The sequence below is a fragment of the Pelodiscus sinensis genome, chromosome 9 (assembly GCF_052426305.1).
Source record: "Pelodiscus sinensis isolate ZL-2025 chromosome 9, ASM5242630v1, whole genome shotgun sequence".
Lineage (NCBI taxonomy): Eukaryota > Metazoa > Chordata > Testudines > Trionychidae > Pelodiscus > Pelodiscus sinensis.
Genome location: NC_143060.1, coordinates 4,130,703 through 4,154,164, shown reverse-complemented (window position 1 = coordinate 4,154,164; position 23,462 = coordinate 4,130,703). Strand labels below are relative to the sequence as shown.

Here is a 23,462-nt window from a genome sequence, read left to right as displayed (position 1 = left end):
TCGGGGCACTACATGCTCGTGAAAAGAGGCCTATTATCTGTGTTACAGTAACATCCCAAGGCCTAAAATTAGAATTTGGGCTCCACTGTGCCACATGCGCCACCAGTACATCAAGAAACATATGCCCTAAAGATATTACAATCTAATGTAAGGCAAGACACAACATGTAACATAAGATAGAAGAAAAGGGAGCACAAGTGTAACAATAATAAGATCACACAGTTAAATGGGTTGGCTAGTGCACAATTTGGTTCCAAATCATTTTAACACATATCTGTATAAATGGCACTGTTTGACAGTACTATAACTTCCTCCTCTTCTACGCTCAAGCTAACAATCACACACAAGAGCACACAGAGTATCCAGTAGGGATGTTAAAATGAGGTTACTTTAATAATCGAGTAGTCAATAGACAGCTGACTCAGTCCCAGCTCACTCCAACTCCAGGACCAAACCCTGCTGTGGCTCTGCATTTAAAAATGTAGTAGGATCCTGGTGGGTAAGGGTGCAACTGGCTTTAAAACCGGCTCTGCACAGCACCAGCTCCTGTTTTCCCTGCCTTGCTGCCTCTGAATGTGAGTAGTCGCCTCGCCTACCTGATAAGCCTAGTCTTATCGGGTAGTCGACTTGTCAGCTATTACTCCCTTAAAGCCCTAGTATCCAGCCACCAAGGTGGCATTAATAGTGAGTGACCTTTCAGCACCTTCTCATGTCCATTCATTAATATGGAGTTCAAAAAAATCCATTCACCTACTTGTTAGAGATGAGCAATAGGACCTACCCCATCAATCTCATGAAGAATTTAAGATTTCAGGAAAAGGTTTCTATTCCTTGTTGTTGCAAAGATAGCCTTCCAAATAAGCATAAATGGCTAAGATCACAGATAGCGCTAGTGCAGCTCATAAATCTTCCAAGAAGCCGCAGTATGAAATCAACAATCCTCTGGTTAATTTTTCCTTATAAGCCAAACTCTGAAACTGATCAAAGTATGGAGCTTCAGGAGGTAGCCAAGTTAATCTTTACAGAATAAACTTAAAAAAAAAAAACCTAAATAGTTTGGTAGCACTTTAAAGACTAACAAAACATGCAAATGGTATCATGAGCTTTTGTGGGCATAGCCCACTTCTTCAGATGAGAGGTTACTGTTGCTACTTTGGAAAGCAATTAGCCTAAGCAAGGGCAGACAAGCCCGACTTAAATTTTATCAGAAACCCTTTGGCCAAACGCCAAGGCAAATACCCCCCTTTACAGAACCAGGGCAGCATACCAATAAGAATTCCAGCAATTTCTCACTTCCCAGCAGGTCAGTAGGTTCTGAGCTTCTCACCAACACATATATCCACAGAGTTTAGAGACCGGTCCTCAACTCTTGTTTCTTATCAGTCTACCAAATGTAAGTCCTCCGGTAGACTAATAGTCTAACTAAGCTTATTTTCTATAAAGCTGTGTAAATAGGGTTTCCTGTTCCAGACATATTTCAAAACAAAAAATTATCTACATTAAACTAATAAGATATTTCCAACATCTTATTTCACAAACAACAAAAACCTGTTCTCAGTTTCAACAAAACAACCTTAAAAGGACAAGCAGTGATAGCTTTTGTCTTTATTGGTTGCATGTAACAGAAGATAGATTTTTATAATCTATACTAGTGAAATTAGTCAAAATGCTAGTTACAAAGATTTAGAAATACAGGTTGTATTTCTCAAGTATGTTCAGGTCCTGAGGGTGACAATGTCAAATCAGAGAATTTACCAAACCACAGGAGATCAATATTGTCTAGCAGCACTACAAACACTACCAACACTTTCACTGCTTACTAGACTTTTAGAAGACATTTAGGGGTAAATGTCAGCTAAGTAACAGCACAGAACACTGAGAGCCAGGACTGGTGGCAGTAAAATTTTATGGGATTGTAGGAAACTTGGCCACACCTATTCCAAGTGGACATCTGGCTAACTAAAATCATGTTGGACCACAGATCAGCAGAGTGTTCTAAACAAGAGAGGTTCAACCTATATTTGCCAAAAAGTGACCAACTAAAAAAAATTATTCTCAGTGCCATTATGCTGTATCAGTACTCATGTTCAAAGTGTTATAGACATTAACTTGTCCTTTCTCATCAGTTGTAGCTGTTATTTAATCATTTAAGAATGCCTACGATCTATACAGAAAACAATAACCTCCAAAGAAAAATTGAGAAAAAGATTTACTCAGCTGACACGAAACAAAACCCAGAAAGCTCTATTTTTAATATGATTCTCAAAATGACCAAGTAAAAAGATGCATTACTGCACCATGGCAGTCTGCAAACTTACTGTACATTTTGGTACCCCACAAATATATCAATGTTAATAAAAAAGTTCAGCAGTCTTTCCTACATGTAAAATCTCACTTGTCATGGTCTGGGAAAAATTGGGAGAGAATATTAAAATAAATAGGTATTGTTAAATTATGTTTAACACTATTCCAACTAGGGATTTAAGAGTGTCTCTTTTACAGGATTAACTGATAAAACCAATCTTGTTGGTTAATCCTGACTGTTACATGCACCACCACCCCTTTCGGTCTCTGTATCTCAGGCAGAAAGGCGGGGGGGGGGGGAGCTGGTGCCAATGGGGAGCCAGCTTCTAAACCAGCTCCTCATGCATCTCAACTCCTGGGGAGCCACCTGCTCCCCCACAGATGCAGCTGGGTCATGGGGGGAGGAGGAGGCAAGAGCACTGACTCCTGGGGTGCCATCTCCCTTCCCCCCTCCACACTACTGCCTCCGATAGAGAGGTAGCAGTGTGGAGAGTGGCAGGGCAGGCAGGAGCAGATACACACAGGATGCTCACTTGCAAGCCAGCTCCCACGAAGCTGCCTGCCCACTGTACTGTTGCCTCTCAATCAGAGGCAGTGGAGTTCGGGGAACACAGGAGCTGGTGCTCGCCTGCCCCCCCTGCAGGTAAATGTGTAACCACTAAAAATTTCAGCAGTTACATGTTTACACAAACACATGGTTTTTAACATCCCTAGTTCAAACAAGGGATGGGAACGTGTTGTTGACTATACAATTAACCAATAAACCTAGCCTTATCGGTTACTCTTGTCATCTACACGCATTCCCCCCCTCTTTCTGCCTCTAGATCAGAGCTGACTCACTCTCCCCGCATGTCGTCATGTCACCGCTGAAATTTTCAGCCCTTACGCATTTACTTTATTACATGTATTTTAACATCCCTGCTTCAGACAACTATAAAACAGAAAGTCAAATTTCGGGGCAGAACACAAATTATTTCTATAAAGGACCAAGAAAGTAGAAACCAGTTCTATCGACACACCATAGAGGCTTGAGTATGAAGCCAGGGCAAGATCCTTCAGCAAGCTACAGTTACAGTATAAGCGCTACTCATCAGCCTGTTGCACAACACTGGATCGGGCCACATTCTCCCCCTCTCCCCCCTCACTCATACAAGGTGCAGTGGGGGCTTCCGGGGAAGAACCATCGTTGATGCTTCGCCTTCATGGGCCCTGGCACACGCCAGGCGCGGCGGACCAAGGACGCGGCTCTGATCCATTCGTCTCTCCCGTGCATGCTCTGGCTGCTCAGCGCCTTTGCCGGCCACGATGAATTTCAGGCACACGGGGGGGGGGGGGGGTTAACCCGCGGCTACGCCCACAGCGCTGCACCATCTGCCCCTGCAACTCCCCCCCCCCCCCCCGGCTCCACCGCCCAGCCCCGTCGCCCCCTGTCCCGCAAGGTCCCATGGTCCCGTCCGAGCCCCCCCCCCCGCCAGTTCCAGCTTCCCAACCCCCCGCCAACGGCCCCTTCGCCTCATCCGGTCACTGACCCGGGGGCCTCGCGCCACTGCCCGGCCCGCAACCCGGGTGCGCGCGGGGCCCCCGTTACCTTGCTCTTCACCTCCCCGCGCGGGGCCCGGGGGTCCGGCTCGCTGCGGCCGCCCGGCGCGGGGGCCGCTCTCCGGAGGGGCGGCGGGGGCGCCGTCTTCTCCCCCCGGGGGCGGCCCTTCTTCATGGCGGCGGCTCCTCAGCGGCGGCGCGGGGGGCCCCGGGGCGCGCAGCCCGCCATGGCCGGGGTGAGCCGGCGACGCCTCCCCGCGCGCGCGGCGGAGGGACCGAGGCGGCGGCGGCGGCTGCCTCCCTCCTGTCAGACCGGCCGCGGCGCCCAACGAGCGCGCGCGGGGGGCGGCAAGCAGCGGCGAACCCCGCCCCTTCCCCTGCTCTCGCGAGAGGCCGGCGTAGCGTCAGCAGCAACGGCCGCTCCGCGGGCGCTCCCTGGGGTGCACTGAGCATGCGCGCTGGAACGGAGCATGCTCAGTAAGAGCTGCTGTGGCGGCTGCCCGGCCTCTGCTCGCACGTGGGTTCGAACGCTGCTCCCGGCTCTGGGCAAGTGTGAAAAAGGTGCAAAGGGGGGGCAAGGCGCGGCGGGGGGATGGGCAGGGAGCTGGGTCAGGTCATGTGCGGGTGTGGGGGGCACGAGCTGGGGTCTGGTTGCAGGGACACAGCCAGCCCCTATGCGGGGTTTTCCAGCCGACTGACTCTCCTGGGCTCCTTGTTGCGCCACCACGGCGCTTCAAAGGGGCAGCGCTGCATGGAGCCCGGGCTCAAATGGGGACTCTAGCTGATCCTGGGCTCCATGCAGGGAGGGGAGGCATCAAAGGGGAGGTGCATGCAATTAATTGTGATTAAATTCTTTAATCGCTTGAGAGCCCTACCTCTCTGAAAGCTCCCCTAGCCTCATATGCTTCCGTCCGCTAGTATGTAGAATGGAGAATAGAAAGTCCAAGGTAAGAGCCACATTTTGGGGATCAAAAAGTAGGGAAGCATTGCCTGATGGGGAAATCCCTGCTCCAGATGCTACTGAATCCCCACCTACACCCACCCTGAAAAGTAATTATAAGAACAATCCTAGTAAAAAGTCCTTTACTGGTGTCCAAAATACTGAAGCTGCTGAATTGTGTGAGGTCCTTCTAAGGCAGTAATGGAGAACCAAGGGCCCGTGGGCTGTGATGTTTAAGGCTCCTCCTTGCAGGTGGCTGAGCCAATGCTAGCCATGGGGCGGGGGGAGAGAGCCGAAACTTGCTGCCCCCATTGTGGCTGGAGCACCAGCACCACCGGTTTGCCCACTGTGCAGGGGGGAAGAGCACCTCTGAGCTTCATGGGCTTGATCCAGGTCAGCTATAGGTTGTATCCAGCCGATGGGTGATGTCTGGCCGAGGGAGGATGTGATTCTGTGAACAGCAGTGCAGGGAAGCTCTACCCCACTATCACCATGTTCACTTGCAGGCTACACCCCAGTCATTCCCACTGGCCTGGAATTGCGGCCAATGGGAGCGTGGGGGGGGGGGCAGATGCCTGCAAGCGGAGGGCCACGTGGAGCCACCTGTACTACCTCCTTAGTTGTGCTAGGTAGTTGTCCCAGTCCCCTGCCCCTTCCTGCCCACAACATGTACCCTTAGGCCCCTCCCTCACCACCCCAGCCACTCCTGTACCCCAGCTCCCACCCCTCTCCTACACTCCCAGCCCCTGCACCACCAGCCTGCTCCAGTTCCGTTCATTCTGCCTAGACTCCACACCCCCGCCATAGCCTGCTCCCCGGCAGCCTCCTCTCACACATTGATCTCCTTATTGTTGGCCCCACCCCAGACCTTAGGGGAGTCCCACAAAATCTCAGCTCCCAGAAGAGTTAATGTGGGCCTGGTGGGAAGCCCTGAGCCTTGGCCCCCTCCCATGTGTGGAGCATGAGTGAAGTGAAATGAGTGTCTCCCTCCCCGCCTTTTTCTGCTTCTGAAGAGGGGGCCACATCTGTGAGGGTTTTTCTCGTCAAAGTGGGACTAAGGGGTCAGTGAGGGGTTGTGTGGGGGGGGGGTTGTGATGTGGGGTTTTGTTTGTTTTTTCTTCTCACTTGTGTGTGGCTCCTGACCCAAATAAGATTCTCCACTCCAATGCTAGGGGCTATAGGGTCAGGAGAGGATACTCATTGTTTACTAAGGCACCTAACCTGCAATGGCCAAAAATACTGTACCATACTACAACTTCAGTTTCCGCTTTGCAAACAGGGACAGCTAACAGAGAGTTTCGTGAGGGAGTTCTCCAGGTGAAAGAGGAGCAATTATGGGACCCTTGGGGTAAGTGGCTGTCTGTAGTGTGTGATTTAAATAAAAACCCTATCAATGATCTAATTATCTGTAGGAGAGAATGCAGGTAGAAGCCCAGCAGCAGAGTGGGGGCTCTCCTGTTTATTGCACGCAATGTAGCATGTATGATTACTTCTCCTGTGGACAGGTGGTGTATGTGTGCATTTGATGCAAGGAGCTCCTGGCCCTCTGAGACTGCATACGGGCTGTGAAAGCCAGGATGGCTGAATTGGAGGAGCTAAGGGAGGCCAAGAGGTTCACAAATGAGGCTTTCCGGGACACTGTAGAACTGTCCCACCTCCGGTCAGACAGCCCCTGTGCTGTTAAGGAGGATGAAAGGCTCAGGGATGGAGAACAGTCAACTGGAGCAGAAGGAAACTCTTCACTTCCTTGTGCTAAACTGTAGTGCAGGGTTGTACTTTGTTTAGATAAATGATCTGGAGAAAGGGGTAATCAGTGAGGTGGCAACATTTGCCGATGATACCAAACTGCTCAAGATAGTTAAGACCAAAGCAGACTGTGAAGAGCTTCAAAAAGGTCTCACCAAACTAAAGGATAGGGCAACAAAATAGCAAATGAAATTTAATGCTGATAAATGTAAAGTAATGCACGTTGTAAAACATAATCCAAACTACACATACAATGTGATGGGGACTAATTTAGCTACAGCTACTCAAGAAAGAAATGTTGGAGTCATTGTGAATAGTTCTCTAAAAACATCCATTTGGTGTGCAGCGGCAGTCAAAAAAGCAAATAGAATGTTAAGGATCATTTAAAAAGGGATAGAGAATAAGACAGAGAATATCTTATTGCCTCTATATAAAACCATGGTACGCCCACATCTTGAATACTGCCTACAGATGTGGTTGCCTCATCTCAAAAAAGATATCTTGGCATTGGAAAAGGTTCAGAAAAAGGCAACAAAAATGATTAGGGGTTTCTCCCTATGAGGAAAAATTAAAAAGACTGGGACTTTTCAGCGTAGAAAAGGGGAGACTAAGGGGGGATATGATAGAGGTCTATAAAATCATGAGTGGTATGGAAAAAGCGAATAAGGAAAAGTTATTTACTTATTCCCACAATATTAGAAATAGGGGTCACCAAATGAAATGAATAGGCAGCAGGTTTAAAACAAAAAAAAGGAAGTGTTTCTTCACGCAGTGCGCAGTCTACCTGTGGAACTCCTTACCAGAGGATGTCGTGAAGATGAGGATTTCAACAAGGTTCAAAAAAGAGCTGGATAGATTCATGGAGGTTAGGTCCATCAATGGCTATTAGCCAGGATGGGTAGGAATGGTGTCCCTACCCTCTGTTTGTCTGGAGATGGGTGACAGGGGCGGGATCACGTGAGGATTCCCTGTTGTGTTCTCTCCCTACCTCTGGAGCATCTGGTATTGGCCACTGTTGGCCGACGGGACACTGTGCTAGATGGACCTTTGGTCTGACCCAGTGTGGCCATTTTTATGTTCTTAACTTCCTACACATTTCATGTAGCCAGGTACTTACAGCCATCCTGGCTAAGTGTATGAATAAACAGGTGGGGGGCAGGGGCTTGCGGGGTAGGAGAGCCAGCAGCCAGCAGGGTTGCTACGAGCTCTGGCAGGCAAGAGGAGCCCAGCAGAGAGGCTGCCCCCCACCTCATTACCTACCAGCTCTGTGTTCTTGGGGAACCAGGGCATAGTTACATACTTGGGGAGCTGAGGTGTGATATTCATGGTGAATACCCCAGCCCCCTGTTTGAAGCAAAGCCAAAGCAATGAAAAGGCAGAGGAAGGCACGCCTAAACCCTTCTGGACAAGTGGTTTCAAAGGGGCAGCACCGTGGAGCCCGGGTCAGTTGGGGACTCCCCAGCTGATCCCATATTCTGCTGAAATGGGGAGTTCCCCACTGACGCCGGGCTCCATGGCTTTGAAATGCACCAGCTCCATCTTCCCACTCGAAGGGCATGTGTGGGGTGGGGGACAGTGAAAAAAGTGCTGACCTTCCCCGCCAGACCCATGTGCTGCCGTTCCCCCAGCGCGGTGGCGGGAGCATCAGCACATGGAGCCACTTGCTCTGCCTCTCTCCACGAGCCAGATATGGCGGGGAAGGTCGGGGCTTTTTTCACACACACAGCCTGCACGCTGTCCGAGCAGGAGGCTGGAGCAGCAGCACAGGCTCCCTGTTGCGTGGGAGAGATGGGGGCGGGGCTGAGATCGAGTCACGGACCACCTGGACTGCACTTTGAGAACCACCGATTTAGCCTTTCCTTGCTTACGTGCCTGCAATGTGCACCATACACCTCCCAGCTGACCTTTTACTCGAATAAGGATTGATACTTCCTGTGTGCACTGAACTCTGTGAACAAAACTCAGGTAAACCTTTTGAGGAAACAAGTGCAAATGTTTTGGCATCTCTACGGAGTGACGTCTCTCCTCAAGGAATGAGTAAATCAGTCAGACTGAATCTGCGTCGCTTTGCTGCCAAGCTTTCTTTGGAAGGCAAGGCATTCTGTTCTTAATGTTATAATGAGACACTGTAATGGAATGTCCAGCCTCTGACTGATGGTCCTGATGTCAGTACACTGGTATTATGTGGAGTGCTAACCCTCACCTCCCATGGGTTTGAAATTATAAAACACCATTTTATTTGAATCATTCGAAAGTTCCCCTTTGTGGTCTTTGTGATTGGTGCAACAAACATACTTGACAGTGGCATGAGGAATGGAGTATCAGTATTACTCAAAAAAAACTTCCATGAGCTTGTACGTGTCTCAGGTAGGTTTGGCAGTGTATCCAGTTAGCAGAAGCAGCAATAGTCACAAAAGGGGTCCCAAATTTCTGTTTAAAAAAAAAAAATCTAGTTCTAGCCATGCACTGAAATTCAACCCTTGTACTCCAAGCATTACAACCCGTACTGTGCATCAATATTGCTGATATATGCATATACCTTATAATTACTCAATGCATTCACACACAACAGCTTGTAGCTTCAGTGCAACACTGTTTCATTATGATAATCCTCCCTTCCTCCACCCAAGCCCTGACAGAAGCCGTGGGGTGGCAGGGAAGCCCCCATGCCCAACTCTTTCTCCAGCAGAAGCAGTGGGTGATGCAGAAGAAACCCCAACCCCCCGCTCCTGGCCCCCTAATGCCCAGCAACCAGGCCACTGATGCAGCTCTGTTACTGGAGGAGCTCACTCACTGGGACAGACCCATGGCTGCAACACAGGGTCCCAGTCACAGTCCCAAGGAAGGGGTGGGGCTGTGTATCGTGAGTCAGCAGTACCCTCCCCTGGAAATGGTTGGGCAGGGTCCTAAAACTTGATCTGACACAGGACCCCCAGAAGCCTTAATTGGCCTCTGTTCTCTGTCTTCTCTGGTTAACAGAGGGGCAATCATTCCATTCTGCCAAAGGAAGAAAGGTTGTCGTCCTGAAGACCAGGAAAGAAGCCCTACAGCTCTTTCATTTGTTTCATAACCGTCCATATGGTGGACATCTAGGAAGAATCAAAACGAGAACTTCACCAACATCAAGATTCTGTTGGCCGGGGTGACAAACGACATTGTCGATTGGGTATGTTAATGAATGAAACGGAGCCCTGAGGAATGCTAGTTACAATTTAAAGACAAATTTGAAATGGTTAAAAGACATTTTTGCTGTGCACATGTGAACTCTAGACGCTGGCAATTCTGTTACCAAAACCAAATGTTAATTTCACCATATTATTCCATCCCCACTCAGTTGCACGGTGTCCGGATTGCCAGAAAATGGGAACAGAATTAAATCTGGATACCACCTCGAAAAGCATAAAGGTGACTTTTTTTGAATCAGAAACGTGCTTCCTTTTCTCTGAAATCTCATCCTTTCACCTGTCACTTCAGTAGTACTATTGGCAGTGTGTACGTACGCCCTATCGTTGAGACTTGTAATCGTGTTCATACAAGACAGTAAGAAATCTTTGATAGAGTGAACCAAGGGTAATATCTTATCCTCAGGCAATTGCCTTAATGCTATACAATGAGTCCTTGATTTTGCAATGATTACAATGCATGCAATTAGCACAGTATAGTGCAGCAATGACCTCTACTGCTCTGTGCTCTGGCATGGCATACTTATTCTGCTTCCTCCTCGTACTGTCTTTCATAATCCATTCCTGTTCCTCTCTTGTTCCTTTGCTTGCTTGTTTGTTCTTATTTATGTAATGTTGTCTTTATTTCTTCATTTCATTTGTCTCCTGTTTTTAGCAGCGGGCATTACGTTCAGTTGGTGAAGCAGTTATAACCATATTACATTCTGTACTCTGCTGAAGACATATGACTGGTTTTAGAGCATTTAATAACAGAAACGTAGTACAAGATTTTAACTGGTATGCTCATGTATAGGTCACTCGTGTCTGGGAGCTGTTGGGAATGGATTTGATAGTCCCATTACCAATAACAAAGGCTGGATATCAGTATAAAATGACAGCCATAGATTATCTTTTCAAGATGGGTGGAAGCCTATCCATTTTGAAATCAGGCAGCATATGAGGTGGCATGCATCATGTAGAAAATGATTGTGCGCTGTGGATGCCCATGGTGGATACTGATAGATCTCAGTCCTGAATTCAATAATAAGATGATGACTGCTTATTTTATGAGGTTACTTTTACTATGTTTTCAACCTCAGTGTTAGGTAACAAATAGGTGACAGAGTACATGGGTTTCAATGCTTTAGTAATTTTTGGTGGAAGACACATTGCTGTTTCAACTATTTGAGGACAGTCAGCATACCTTTTGTGAAAAACTGCTCTTGGTCACCCCATCACAGTTGCTGTAACATTCTATTGCGTGTCTTCATATCTTCCCAAAACCCTGTAGCAAAATGTTTCAGATGCAAATATGAAAAGACAGGATATTTTTGTAGCCTATTAGACTTAAAAGTACTAGCATGTGGATGAAGGAATATTCTTTAGGAAAAATCTTGTATGTAAGCTTACGGTGCAACTTCTTTTGTTTCAGTTCTACCTGTTTGCCAATAATGAGGAATAGAACATTGTTTCAGCAGCCCGTAATAAATCCATCCAGAGGTAAGGGCATGTGTGGCAGTATTACAGCAAAAGCGACGAGGTGTATTACAGCAATGAAGGCAAGTACAATGCACCATGCAAGAAAATGCAACTCACTTGAAATTCTTGATAATCAGTTTATGTTGAAAGTTTCTGATTATGTATTACACATTATTAATTGTGTATGATTGGTCTTGGTCAAGACTGCATGTGTGCTCATTTTTCACAAACGAATCTGTTCTCATGTTTTACAGAGCATTAAAGAACACGGTTAATGATGAGCAGAATAATTGGGATGAATTCCTTGACAGCATTTTATTTTCTGTGTGGACTACCATGCATTCAACAACAAAATGTACACCCTTTGGACTAATGTATAATGATGACTCAATGTTTCCAGATGAATCATAGAATCATAGAACTGGAAGAGACCTTAGAAGGCCATCAAGTCCAGCCCTCTGCCCAAGGCAGGACCAATCCCAATGAAGTCCCACATGAGTACACAGTAGGTGTATGCACATCGCTTTCATACACATCTGGTATTCTGTGAGTCTTCATTTTAAAAATACAAGCTCTCCTACATTTATTTACCAAGGTACCAGCTATAAATGAACTCGGTGAAGAGTTCTGCAAAGAGTACAGCAGAAATATGGAAGCTAGATGGATGCTGATGTTGCATTGGCTCTTGGTAATATTGAGACAGCACAAGGAAAAACAACAAAAACAGTATACCTAAAGAAACACTGTCTAAATATGGGGAAGTAACACATAGTGTGGGGGACTGTGTTCTCCTCCTGGATGCAAGGAAGACTGCCAAATAAAACCCATCAGGGACCATACAAAATTAACACTGTGGAGGGTAAAAGAGTAAAATTGGAAAGTTTCTCCAGGAAACCTTTAGCAACCACGTATAGCATCTCTCATCTAAAACCATTTAAAGAGCCTCCCGCAGCAGCTTCTGAAACTATATCAAAGAAATCCATTGAAACAGAAATTGCTGTTGGTGACACTGAACCAAAACCACTCTCAGAAGATATTGGAAAACTGGATGACGATGTATCTACAAGTCTTATGACAAAACAGTAACAACTAAGGAGGTCCTAGCAATGGAACAACAGGAGAGTGTAGTGCAAGATATTTCCAGCAGTGATACAAGTGGTGATGACCAGGGTTTCACAAACGGCGGCAAAAAGAGCCACATTGTGCATGCGCATGCTGCAAATGAACAGGGCACGCGGCTGAAATCTACTCACCATGGGCGAGTAGATTGTATAGTTTGTCGAGCCCTGGTGATGACAGTGTTGATGGCATCGTGGTAGGGGAAGACACAGACTGGATTTGGAAAGGTAACTGGTTACCACCCCTTTCATAAGAAACATTTTTAAACATAGGTCCATTTCTTTCTTAAGTATGGTAAAAGTTTTCATGTAAGAAGTAGCATCATTCACAGTAGTAAAACAGAGGAAAGCCAGCTGTAGCACCGTGCGTGTAATATGTGTTCCCTTTTTTTATTAGTGTAAATTGCAGTTATCCCCAAACAGACACAGACCTGAGGCCAAAGTGAGGAAAACAACTTGGATGGCTCTTCATTTTATTGTCTGAAACCAAGGAAATGGATGACTGATGAGGTATGGAGAAATTCCAGTACACGCTGTATGGTAACTGTATTGATTCATGAAATATTACTTAATTTGTTGCCTTTTTGTCATCCTGTGCTGTTGGATATTGGGCTGTATTACCGAGAAAGCAGGCCGAAAGGTTGGCTACTTACTGTGATGGCACATGAAAGCCTCAGTTGTACCAATAGGTAAACAATCACTAGACTACTTGGCAACACATTTACATTCCAACAGCCTTTACATATCAATACAAACCTGAAATTTCGGAAGTTCAGTGTATGTAACGTTGCCGCACGTGTACTGAAATGTGCTTGGTGCATATCTGACATACAGTCCTTGGTCTGTTGAAGACCATATTAGTTTTGCAGAACAGTTCAGATGGAACCATGATTTAAACACAAACACAAGTATGTACACAGGTTAGTCAGTTTTGCACAGTTTGTAAGAGAGAGCACAAAGAGTCATGTAAAAGGAAAAAGGATGGTCATCAATCTTACATATTGTAGCTGAAATAGTAAGGATCCCTTGCACATCTATCTGTATAACCTGTGGTATGTTCTTTATGTGCCTTAATAACTTGGTTGTCAGCAGGTTACACGCAGTCTCGTCAGTAGTTTCTACTGTCATTCTGTCAGGCAGAGCCGCACAAATTAAGTTGACAAAGGTAAAGGCTACAAAGTGTTCCTACCCAACATGAGCAAAACATGTTCATTCACTTGGTTTCATACAGTGTGAAACAACACATATGTGGAATGAGAAATAGTAACCCTGTAATGAAATTTGGAAATAAAGTATGATGTATATTTCATGGTTTGCTACACTGGAAATTAATTGGCATTGGAACAAAAAGATAGAAATGCATTGACTGGATTCCTGCAATACGATATATGTATTATTGGCTCCTTATAACACACCAGGTCATTGGGTTCTTGTGATAAGATGTTTTCTCTTGCACATTGGGATCTGGGGCACTACATGGGGTATTACATATCAGATTTGGAACATAGCTGTGAAGCTAGCAATGATCCAATTTCTGGTACTGAGGATTTTCAGTGAGTTGGGTACATGCAAAGGACAGTGGAATTTTACCCTCACTGTTGACTTTCTGAGAAGTGAGGTTTTTACAACATGCCACATGGGAAGACTGTGTATGTATCTTGCTACTATGACGTGCAAGAGTATGGTCTGTAGTGTTTAATGGTGGAATTCACATCATGCTTTTGTTTTGTGTGATATGACGAAGGGGAATATTAAGGGGCTCTTTTGATCAACAATTATGAAATTGTTGCAATTACCAATGAAATTTATACATCCATTTACATCTATAGATAGCACTGCTGAAAACATCAGAATTGATCCCTTGTGGAATGAGATGAAATATGAAAGAACATGCCTGAGGAATTGGAGTGATTTTTTTTTCACATACTTCTTTTTATAGTGTACATGGAGTGTTACTGTGAAAATGTTTTCAAGAAATTTAATAATAGCGATGCTAATGTATTCCTGGTAACTACAAAGAATAACGGGGAAGACAAGGATTTACACCGGATGTGCTTAGTAATGTAAATTGCTCTAACTTGTGTGATTGAACCTGGCTAACCACTCATGGTATATGGACACAAAAGAGTAGCATGAACGGGAAGCTGTTGGTAACACAGGGCACAGCTGATAAGGTGATATATGGTTATACGTGAGACAATAATCAAAGCAAGTGTGTTTCTAGAAGCAGTGAGTCATTGCAGTCCGTGGTGACAGAACGAGGGAAAGGATTTCTAAACATGTACAGAAACGGAAAACAAAAATTCAAAATCCATTTATATCTGGCAGCAGGAGTAGGTGGGCATTTGGGAGATCACGCCACTTCTTAAAACCTCAAGAAGGAGCACCGGTGAAAGTAAGGGGGTGCACTGAGCTGAGGCAAAAGCCAGCCGGTAGCTGTTAAAAAATGGCAGGGCCCCAGGTTCTGCTAGGATAGTACCTATAAGAAATTTAAGTTCCTTTCACCCATGAGAAGGAGCCATATTTGAGGAACCCAACGGAGTCCAGAGTGACTGAGGGAAAGCCAAGCCTAAGGAATCCAGTAAAGTCCATTGGCATGTTCAATGTCAGGAAAGCCATAATCTAAGAGCCCTGTGTAGCACACACATAATTATATATTTTCATCTTCTGTATACAATCTACTATGAGTAGTCTCTTATTTTTGTAACTTGTATGGACATCATTTTTTGGGTGGGTGGAACTTGGAAAAGTACTACCGTATTTTCCGGCGTATAAGGCGACTGGGCGTATAAGACGGCCACCTAATTTTCTAGTTAAAAGAAATATGACTACCCCCCCCTTAAGAGGCCAACCGGCAGCGCCCCTCCGCCTCCCCGGCTTTGCTCCCGGTGTCCCTGGTCTGCTGGAGACGGTCCCCAGCAGACCAGGGGCACCGGGAGCAAAGCCGCAGCCGTGGCTGGGTCCCGTGCCTCTGAGGCTTTGCCAGCGCAAAGCCTCAGGGCGCGGGACCCCTCCGCCTCCCCGGCTTTGCTCCCGGTGCCTCTGGTCTGCTGGGGACCGTCTCCAGCAGACCTGGGACACCGGGAGCAAGGCCTCTGAGGACGCCGGCAGCGGGACAGCCGCGGCGCGTCTGGGCTGCCCCGCTGCCCGAGCCCCTCCGCGGCTTTGCTCCGCGTCTTCCTGGCCTGAAGACGAGGGAGACGCAGAGCAGCTTTTCTCGCCCCGGAGTACACGGGCGGCAGGACCGCGAGGTCCCGCAGTGTGTGTCCTCGGGGGCGAGAAAAGCCCCGTTCGTACCTGCAAGTCGGGGACTGCCTGTATACCCGGCGTATAAGACGACCCCCGATTTTTGGGGGATGTTTTTTAGCATAAAAAGTCGTCTTATACGCCGGAAAATACGGTTCCTGTTTTTTAACTCCTGCCAAATAACAATAGGACATAATTGCTCTTGTTTTATTCTTTTATTAGTCTCTCACATGTATGAGTAGATGTTGACGCCCAGTTCTTCTATGGGCAACTCCAAGTATTTTCTAAGAATAAGCAAATCAAGAATATGCAGGAAAAACATTATAGAGGCAAGCAATAGTTGGCCAATCAAATGTTACAGCTATTTAACATTTTTGCCCAGTGTTTCTCTACGGTCAAATTGAAACAGGAAACAAATGAAAATTGGGTTCTTCTGTCTACACGGGAAAAAATGAACCATATAACCTTAACTCCTCCTCTCCTGACTCATTTGACCTAGTCATATTCATACAAGCCTTTAAACAGTTTAAATACAGCAGTCAAAATTGTGTGTGTGCTCATGCACAAATCAAGAAGCATTCCATTACTCTGGAAAATAGTTCTTTCCTCAGTTTTGCCCTACTGAAAATGTTTGTACGACTTTTGGCCTGGGGATATAGATGTTGTAAGTTCTCTGGGATTTTTTTTATAGAAATGCTCCACAGCAGAATAAATGGTTTTAATGATTTGTTGATGTAAATGAGTGGGAGGTTTTTTAAATTGTCAAAATGTTTAAATTCTTGTTGAAAGTTGTTCCATGTTAATGCTGGATTAACAACAGCACTCCCTTTTAATCATAATTGTGTAAGACTAAGGTAGACAGTCATTTTAGAAATTCCCTTCTGGGAATCTTCTCTTTAGCAAACAAAAGTAAAGAGCGTTCCTAGAGCCTTGACTTGTCTGTGTTAAAGCTAGTTTATTAGGATGGTGTGATATCCAACCAATTTATGAACAGATCCTTGCCTAGAGCTTAGATGCTGGTCAGTTATGAGTTTAGCAAACCAGCCTGTAGTGTAGGATACTTTCAGATGCCAAGTCTTCTGAACAAAATCGCCCCTTGACTCAATGGGATTCTTTCTTGTCAATTGACATCTGTCTACTGAATGCGCCCACAAAGGAAGAAAGGGAGAAAAGGAAGACGCGATGTCTTTGAAGGCTTCTGGCTGTTGAATATCTCTCATTTCTTTTAGGAAAACTTTTATAGTTTATTTATTTACTACCTATAAAGAGTGGTGTTGCTGACTTAAGACCAGGCAACAAAAATTTGTTAACATCTGATTCTCCTAAGCAACCATAAAATAATGCAAATTATGAAGAATACAGCTTACAAGTATTTTATATCTTGAAATTTTTTTAGCAGTAATGCATCACATTGCCTTATATAGCTAATAGGACAGTGATTCCCATCCTTTTTGAGGCCGCAGACTGGCAAACCCATTCACGAACTGTTGGCGGACTGGCATCATTTTATTTCCATATTCATTGTGCAAATAATGAATATGCAAGTACAAAAGTTACCAACTTCCTAGATATACCCCCGCCCCTTGCTCCCCAATGTCAAACGCCCTTTGACCCCCAGCCCTACGGCCCATGCCAACACCAAACACTCCTTTGCCCCCATCCCTGCACTCCCCAGAGTGAGGCTGCCCCCTCTAGAGAGTGTGGCTGTTACTGTTGCATGGGCAGGGGGAGCAGCTCACTTTCGCCCTCTTTTCCTCCCCCAAGCATGTCTTGCGCTCCCATGGGTGAGGAGAGGAGCATGGAGCCCCAGCCAGGCCACCATTACAGAGGAGGGGGGGAAGGTGCCTCTTGTTCCTCCTCCTGCCATCACCTCAGCCAGCTCGAGCTGTGGCAGCCAGTGGTTCACGAACCACTGATTAGGAGCTGCTGTACTAGGAGGCTACGTCTACACCGGCATGATTTTCCAGAAATGCTTTTAATGGAAAAGTTTTCCGTTAAAAGCATTTTCGGAAAAGCGCATCTAGATTGGCAGGAAGCTTTTCCAGAAAAGCACTTTTTGCGGAAAAGCGTCTGGGGCCAATCTAGACGCACTTTTCCGCAAAAAAGCCCCGATGGCCATTTTCGCGATCGGGGCTTTTTTGTGGAAAACAAATCTCTGCTGTCTACACTGGCCCTTTTGCGCAAAAGTTTTTCGGAAAAAGACTTTTGCCCGAACAGAAGCAGCATAGTATTTCCGCAAAAGCACTGACAATCTTACATGAGATCGTCAGTGCTTTGGCGGAAATTCAAGCGGCCAGTGTAAACAGCTGGCAAGTTTTTCCAGAAAAGCGCTTGCTTTTCCAGAAAAAGTGGCCAGTCTAGCCACAGCTGGAGAGTATTGTTTGTAAGTGGACAGTTGTCTAACAAGTTATAAATAAAGGTGAGGGGGGAAGATCACAGTTTGTGTGACACCCAGGGTTGCGGCACTTACGTTGTCAACTGAATTTCTCACGGAATACACTATAAAAACAAAAAGAAACAGAAAGGGGAGATATTAATAGATATTCTATCCAAGCTGATTCATATGGGGTGTGTCTAGACTGGCAAGATTTTGCGCAGAAGCAGCCGCTTTTACGCAAAAACTTGCCAGCTGTCTACACTAGCCGCTTGAATTTGCACAAGAGCACTGACTTTGTAATTTACAAAATCAGTGCTTCTTGCGCAAATGCTTTCACGCTCCCACTCAGGGATAAGCCCTCTTGCGCAAGAATACTTGCACAAGAGGGCCAGTGTTGACAGGCACCTTAATTTTTTGCGCAAGAAAGCCCAATGGCTAAAATGGCCAACAGAGCTTTCTTGTGCAAAAGCGTGTCTAGATTGGCATGGATGCTTTTGCGCAAAAGTGCTTTTTGCTCAAAAGCATCCTTGCCAATCTAGATGCTCTTTTGTGGAAATACTTTTAACGGAAAAACTTTTCTGTTAAAAGTATTTCCGCAAAATCATGCCAGTCTAGACGCAGCCGTAGAGTGGAGATGGGGCCAGTGTTCGTGTAAGCTGAACTTGTAGCCGGCTGCAGAGGAGAGATTCAAATGCTACTCGGGTGATTAGCAGAGTGCCACAGTCAGCAGGAGGTGTTTATGCTAGTGGTGCACATCTGCTCGTGCCTCAGTGCACGTAACAAATTTTATTCTGCACAGATAGAAAAAATTAGAGGGAATGCTGAGGGGGAAGTGAGTTGTGGCTCCTTAATTCAGGGTCACTTGGTCCCGGAGCAAATTAGCATACTCAGTTTTGCTGTGCCAATGCCAAGTTCTTCTCCCTTCTGTGTTGCCCCCATCCCGTATGTGCAGCAAATCCCACTTCCTTTTACACTGGGGCCCAGGGATGACTGGTGCAGAAGTGGCAGAGAACTCCCCTCCAGGAAAAATTCTCCACTTGCCTCCTCCAACTAATTTAGATGTTGTTTGTATGGCCTTAGGAAACTACAGAATCCAGCCTAATATGTTTTCAAAATGTACCAGTGCTTAACATCAGAAAGAAAAGGACATAAACCTGAGCATTTTTATGATGCTTGGACATCCTGCTACAGTACATTTGACTGAATCTGGAGTGTGGCGAAGCCATTAGATTCATAAACTTCACTATTAAAACAGAAAAGAATGATGAAAACTCAATAGTACATGCTAGAATACTGCTATGCTTATGGAAAGTACGGGGACAAAAATCAAATATTTTCACTAATACATTAACTTTACCATTCATACCAGACTAAAAGCAATAACTGAACCAAAAATTAGCTAGCTGATCTGTTGGCTCACTGTTTCCAGAAAGCAGTTTCTGCTGCCAGACAAATATATTACTAAGGCTTGGCTCTTGACATTCTAGTCATACTATGTACATGATCTTCCTTCTCCAGTTTCCCTGCATCTTTCCTGGCCCCCAGAAATGGACACTACTTCAGTTGAGACTTAATCAGCATGGAATAGAGCGGAACAATGACTTCTCGTGTCTTGCTCACAACACTCCTGTGAATGCATCCCAGAATCATGTTTGCTTTTTTTGCAACAGTGTCACGCTGTTGACTCATATTCAGCTTGTGGTCCACTATGACCCCTAGATGCCTTTCTGCGGAACTCCTTCCTAGGAAATAGGGTTGCACTGGATTAACTGATTGAAAGTGTATACATAATACTTTTGTTGATACACAAGCAGAAACAGAATCCAGCTCACTTCTTATTAACTTGTCAGCACTGCAATGCTAACAGGAATACAAAGCAATAAACATTTACTGCAGTCACTAAAATAAAATCTGGTACTCAAAAAAGGAACAGCTTTGTAGAGTAAGCAAGTATTTTTACAGGATAGAAGAATACTTGGATTAACTTTGTGATCCATGATCATTCAAGTCAGATGATCAGCCATGTAAATGAGTGAAAATAAGGAACTGCTGGATCACATGAATTTTATTTCTCCTCTGGGACTTGTACCTTCCAGTTACATGTGTTTGAGCTCTTTTTAAAAAGGTGACAAAGTAGAAACATTACAGTGCATTGATGTGGATGCTAAAGATTGAAAAGTGCAGAAATACCGTGGCAATGAGGGCCTTGTATGTACCACAGCTGATAATGAGATGATAGTCACTGATCTAAAATAGTATATCTCAGCCATAACTTAGCTTACAGAAAAGCAATATTTTGCAGTGTTGTTGTAGCCATGTTGGTCCCAGCATGTTAAAAATAGAAGGCGGGTGAGGTAATGTCTTTTATTGGACCAACTGCTGCTGGTGAGAAGTTGATAGTATATCTCACCCACCTTATTTCTGGAAAAGCAACATAACCCACTCAGAATCTAGAACTGGCGTGAATAGAAATCCCCAGTAACACCCATCCTAATATAAAACAATACACAAACTAATTATTCCTAATATACCTTAAATAAAAAAGTAACGGGAACCTTCAGCTTAGACGATGATGGGCCAGGATTCCTGGTATAGTAACTGATCCTTGTCCCTGTTGCTGATATCTCTATGCCATTCTTAACCTCAGCCAACACAGTAAAGTCCATCAAGACACATATAGGTTGCGTCTAGACTGGCAAGTTTTTCTGCAAAAGCAGCTGCTTTTGCGCAAAAACTTGCCAGCTGTCTACACTGGCCGCTTGATTTTGCGCAAAAGCACTGACATTCTACTGTCCAAAATCAGTGCTTCTTGCACAAATGCTTTGATGTTCCCGTTTGGGCAAAAGCCCTTTTCCGGAAATGTTTTTGCGCAAGAGGGCCAGTGTAGACAGCTAAAAACTGTTTTGTGCAAAAAAGCCCCAATGGCGAAAATGGCCAAAAAAATGCAAAAAAAAGTGCTTTTGCAGAAAAGCGTCCATGCCAATCCAGACGCTCTTTTCCGCAAATGCTTTTAACGGAAAAACTTTTCCATTAAAAGCATTTGCAGAAAATCATGCCAATCTAGATGGAATTGTTAGCACACACCAACTTGGTCTGCACAGGGCAGATAGTCCATGACACATTAGTGTGCACTAGAATTAATATTTCTGTACTGTGAATTAGTGTACCCTATAGAAAAGCTCTAAGGCCGTGGTCCCCAACACGGTGCCCGCAGGCGCCATGGCGCCCGCGGGGGCATTTCAATGCGCCTGCCAGGTGCTCGGGGCTGGCCTGGCCCCGGGCACATGGCGCACGGGCGCTTGCGGGGGGAGCGCACTTGGCGGGGGGAGCGCCGGGCGCGCGGCACTCGGCGGGGGCGGGTGCCGGCCGCGGGCACACGGCGGGGGGGAGCGCCGACCCCGGGCGCGCGGCACTAGGCCAGAGGGGGAGCGCCGGGCGCGCTGCACTCGGCGGGAGGGGGGGAGCGCCGGCCTCGGGCACGTGGCACTCGGCGGGGGGGAGCACTGGCCCCGGGCGCGCGGCCCTTGGAGGGGGCCCTGCCCCCGGGCGCGCGGCTATGGGGTGCCCCGCTCCCGGGCACGCAGCTGGGGGGGGCCGTCCCCGGGCGCGCGGCAAGGGGGGGGCCCGCCCCCGGGCGTGCTAGTGTCCCCGCCCCCTGGCGCCTGGCGGGCAAACGGCCACGCCCCCTGGCGCCCGGCAACCTCAAAAGGTTGGGAACCACTGCTCTAAGGGTATGTCTACACTTGCACCCTATTTCAAAATAGGGATGCAAATGTAGGCATTCGAAATAGTAAATGAAGCCGGGATTTAAATATCCCTTGCTTCATTAGCATAATCGCATCCGGGTTCTATTTCAAAATAAAACGCCTTGTGAAACCGCGTTATTTTGAGAGAAAACTCTTCTCTTGAAATAATGGTTATTCCACATCCAGTGAGGTTTACCAGTTATTTCGAGAGAAGGGCTTTCTCTCGAAATAACGTGGTTACGCAGGGCGTTTTATTTCGAAACCAGCGCGATTTCGAAATAGCACCCGGACGCGATTATGCTAATGAAGCGCGGGATATTTCAGTCCCAGCTTCATTTACTATTTTGAATGCCTGCATTTGCATCCCTGTTTCGAAATAGGGTGCAAGTGTAGACCTACCCTAAGAGCCCATATGTATCTTTTATGTGAACAGACACAGATAGAGCATACACTACTTCTGTTGTACTTAAATAGGGTACTCTTCAAATCCACTTATCCTCATGACTAATCTAAACATTTCTTTTAAACACTGTGCTTTGATAATGCACAGCGCTGTACATTCATAAACAATCTGTAAAGATTTCCATTTACTTCAGGGTATGCACTGTCCAGGACCAATATGAGATGGAGTGGTTAGTAAGATGTTCTATACTTCCGCTCCTTTTAAGGATTACTTCATGCCCCTGTAAACATATCTTAATTATGGTTCTTCTGGAAAAATACAATCCGTGCTCACTGAACCAAAAATGCCTTTTGTGAGGCCAACAGTACAATTGGCCTGCTCGTGCTCTAAGAAGACATGTACTGCCGCTGGGATGGGAATTCGTGCCTATAGCATGTTGGAGGCGTAGTTAATATAAAGCCTAAGGAGTTTGCTGTCTTAGATGTAGAAGTCACTTGTAGTATGCACATTGTGGTTTTTTTCAAGCGTAATTGCGTAAAGGCTTGGAAAAACTAAAAGACTGTAGAATCATTAGAACTCACCGTGTTCACTAACAAGTAGTGACAGTGGTTTTAATCTTAGCACAAAGGTCAAACCCTCCATGCCTTTCCTAGCTAAACAATCTTTGTGAAGTCGGTGGCACTAACGCTTCAGTGCAGTCGGTAGGTTTGTGTGCAGCTGTTTGAAAATACGGCGAGGAGTCCTGTGGCACCTTATAGACTAACTGAAGTGTAGGAGCATGAGCTTTCGTGGGCAAAGACCCACTTCGTCAGATGCATGTAGTGGAAATTTCCAGAGGCAGGTATAAATATGCAGGCCAGGATCAGGCTGGAGATGACGAGATGAATCCAATCAAGGAGGATGAGGCCCACTTCTAGTAGCTGATCTGGAGGTGTGAATTCCAAGAGAGGAGAAGCTGTTTTTGTAGTTAGCGAGCCATTCACAGTCTTTGTGAAATATTGGCACCGTTCCTATGAAATCGGGACATTTGGTCACCCTAGTACAGGGGAGGGGAGGGGAACCTACAGTCTGTGGGCTGGATCTGGAATAGAGATTTTAAATATCAGTTAATTGAGTAGTTGATCAACCTCATGAATTCTTATTGGTTAGTTGACTAGTCTATAGACCCTGGAGAGTCCCTATCCAGGGGGAAGGGGTCTAAGCTCCCAGACCCAGTATGAGCCGCAACTGAGCCGGGCTGCCTGTCCGCCTGGCTCCTAATACACTTTAAATGGAGAGCCACAGTGGGGTAAGTCCAGGACCCAGCGCAAGCCAGGACTGAGCTGGGCTGCTGGCCAGCCTGCTAAAAAATGTACTGGCAAGGGATGGGGAGGAGGAGGAATGTGTGTAGTCTATAGCATTAA

The 23,462-nt window shown here is 46.1% G+C and overlaps 1 protein-coding gene and 1 pseudogene across 6 annotated transcripts in view; one reads left to right on the top strand and one right to left on the bottom strand.

The window, feature by feature from the left end:
• MAST2 (microtubule associated serine/threonine kinase 2) overlaps positions 1–4,225 on the bottom strand; it is a 306,028-nt gene extending 301,803 nt beyond the window's left edge. For 2 of the 5 annotated variants that reach the window (XM_075935891.2, XM_075935889.2), the window contains exon 1: positions 3,893–4,225. In XM_075935891.2, coding sequence (XP_075792006.2) covers positions 3,893–4,018 — 126 coding nt within the window. In that variant the 5' untranslated portion in view covers positions 4,019–4,225. The remainder of the gene's footprint in view (positions 1–3,892) is intronic. The other 3 variants (XM_075935888.2, XM_075935890.2, XM_075935892.2) reach the window with 3 other exon arrangements.
• A 491-nt stretch (positions 4,226–4,716) lies between these two features.
• Positions 4,717–13,596, top strand: LOC102455706 (uncharacterized; annotated as a pseudogene). Its single transcript, XR_012905832.2, has 6 exons — positions 4,717–4,790; positions 6,063–6,131; positions 9,509–9,695; positions 9,864–9,934; positions 11,123–11,249; positions 11,424–13,596. The product of XR_012905832.2 is annotated as an uncharacterized LOC102455706 (transcript).
• The last annotated feature ends 9,866 nt before the right edge of the window (positions 13,597–23,462 follow it).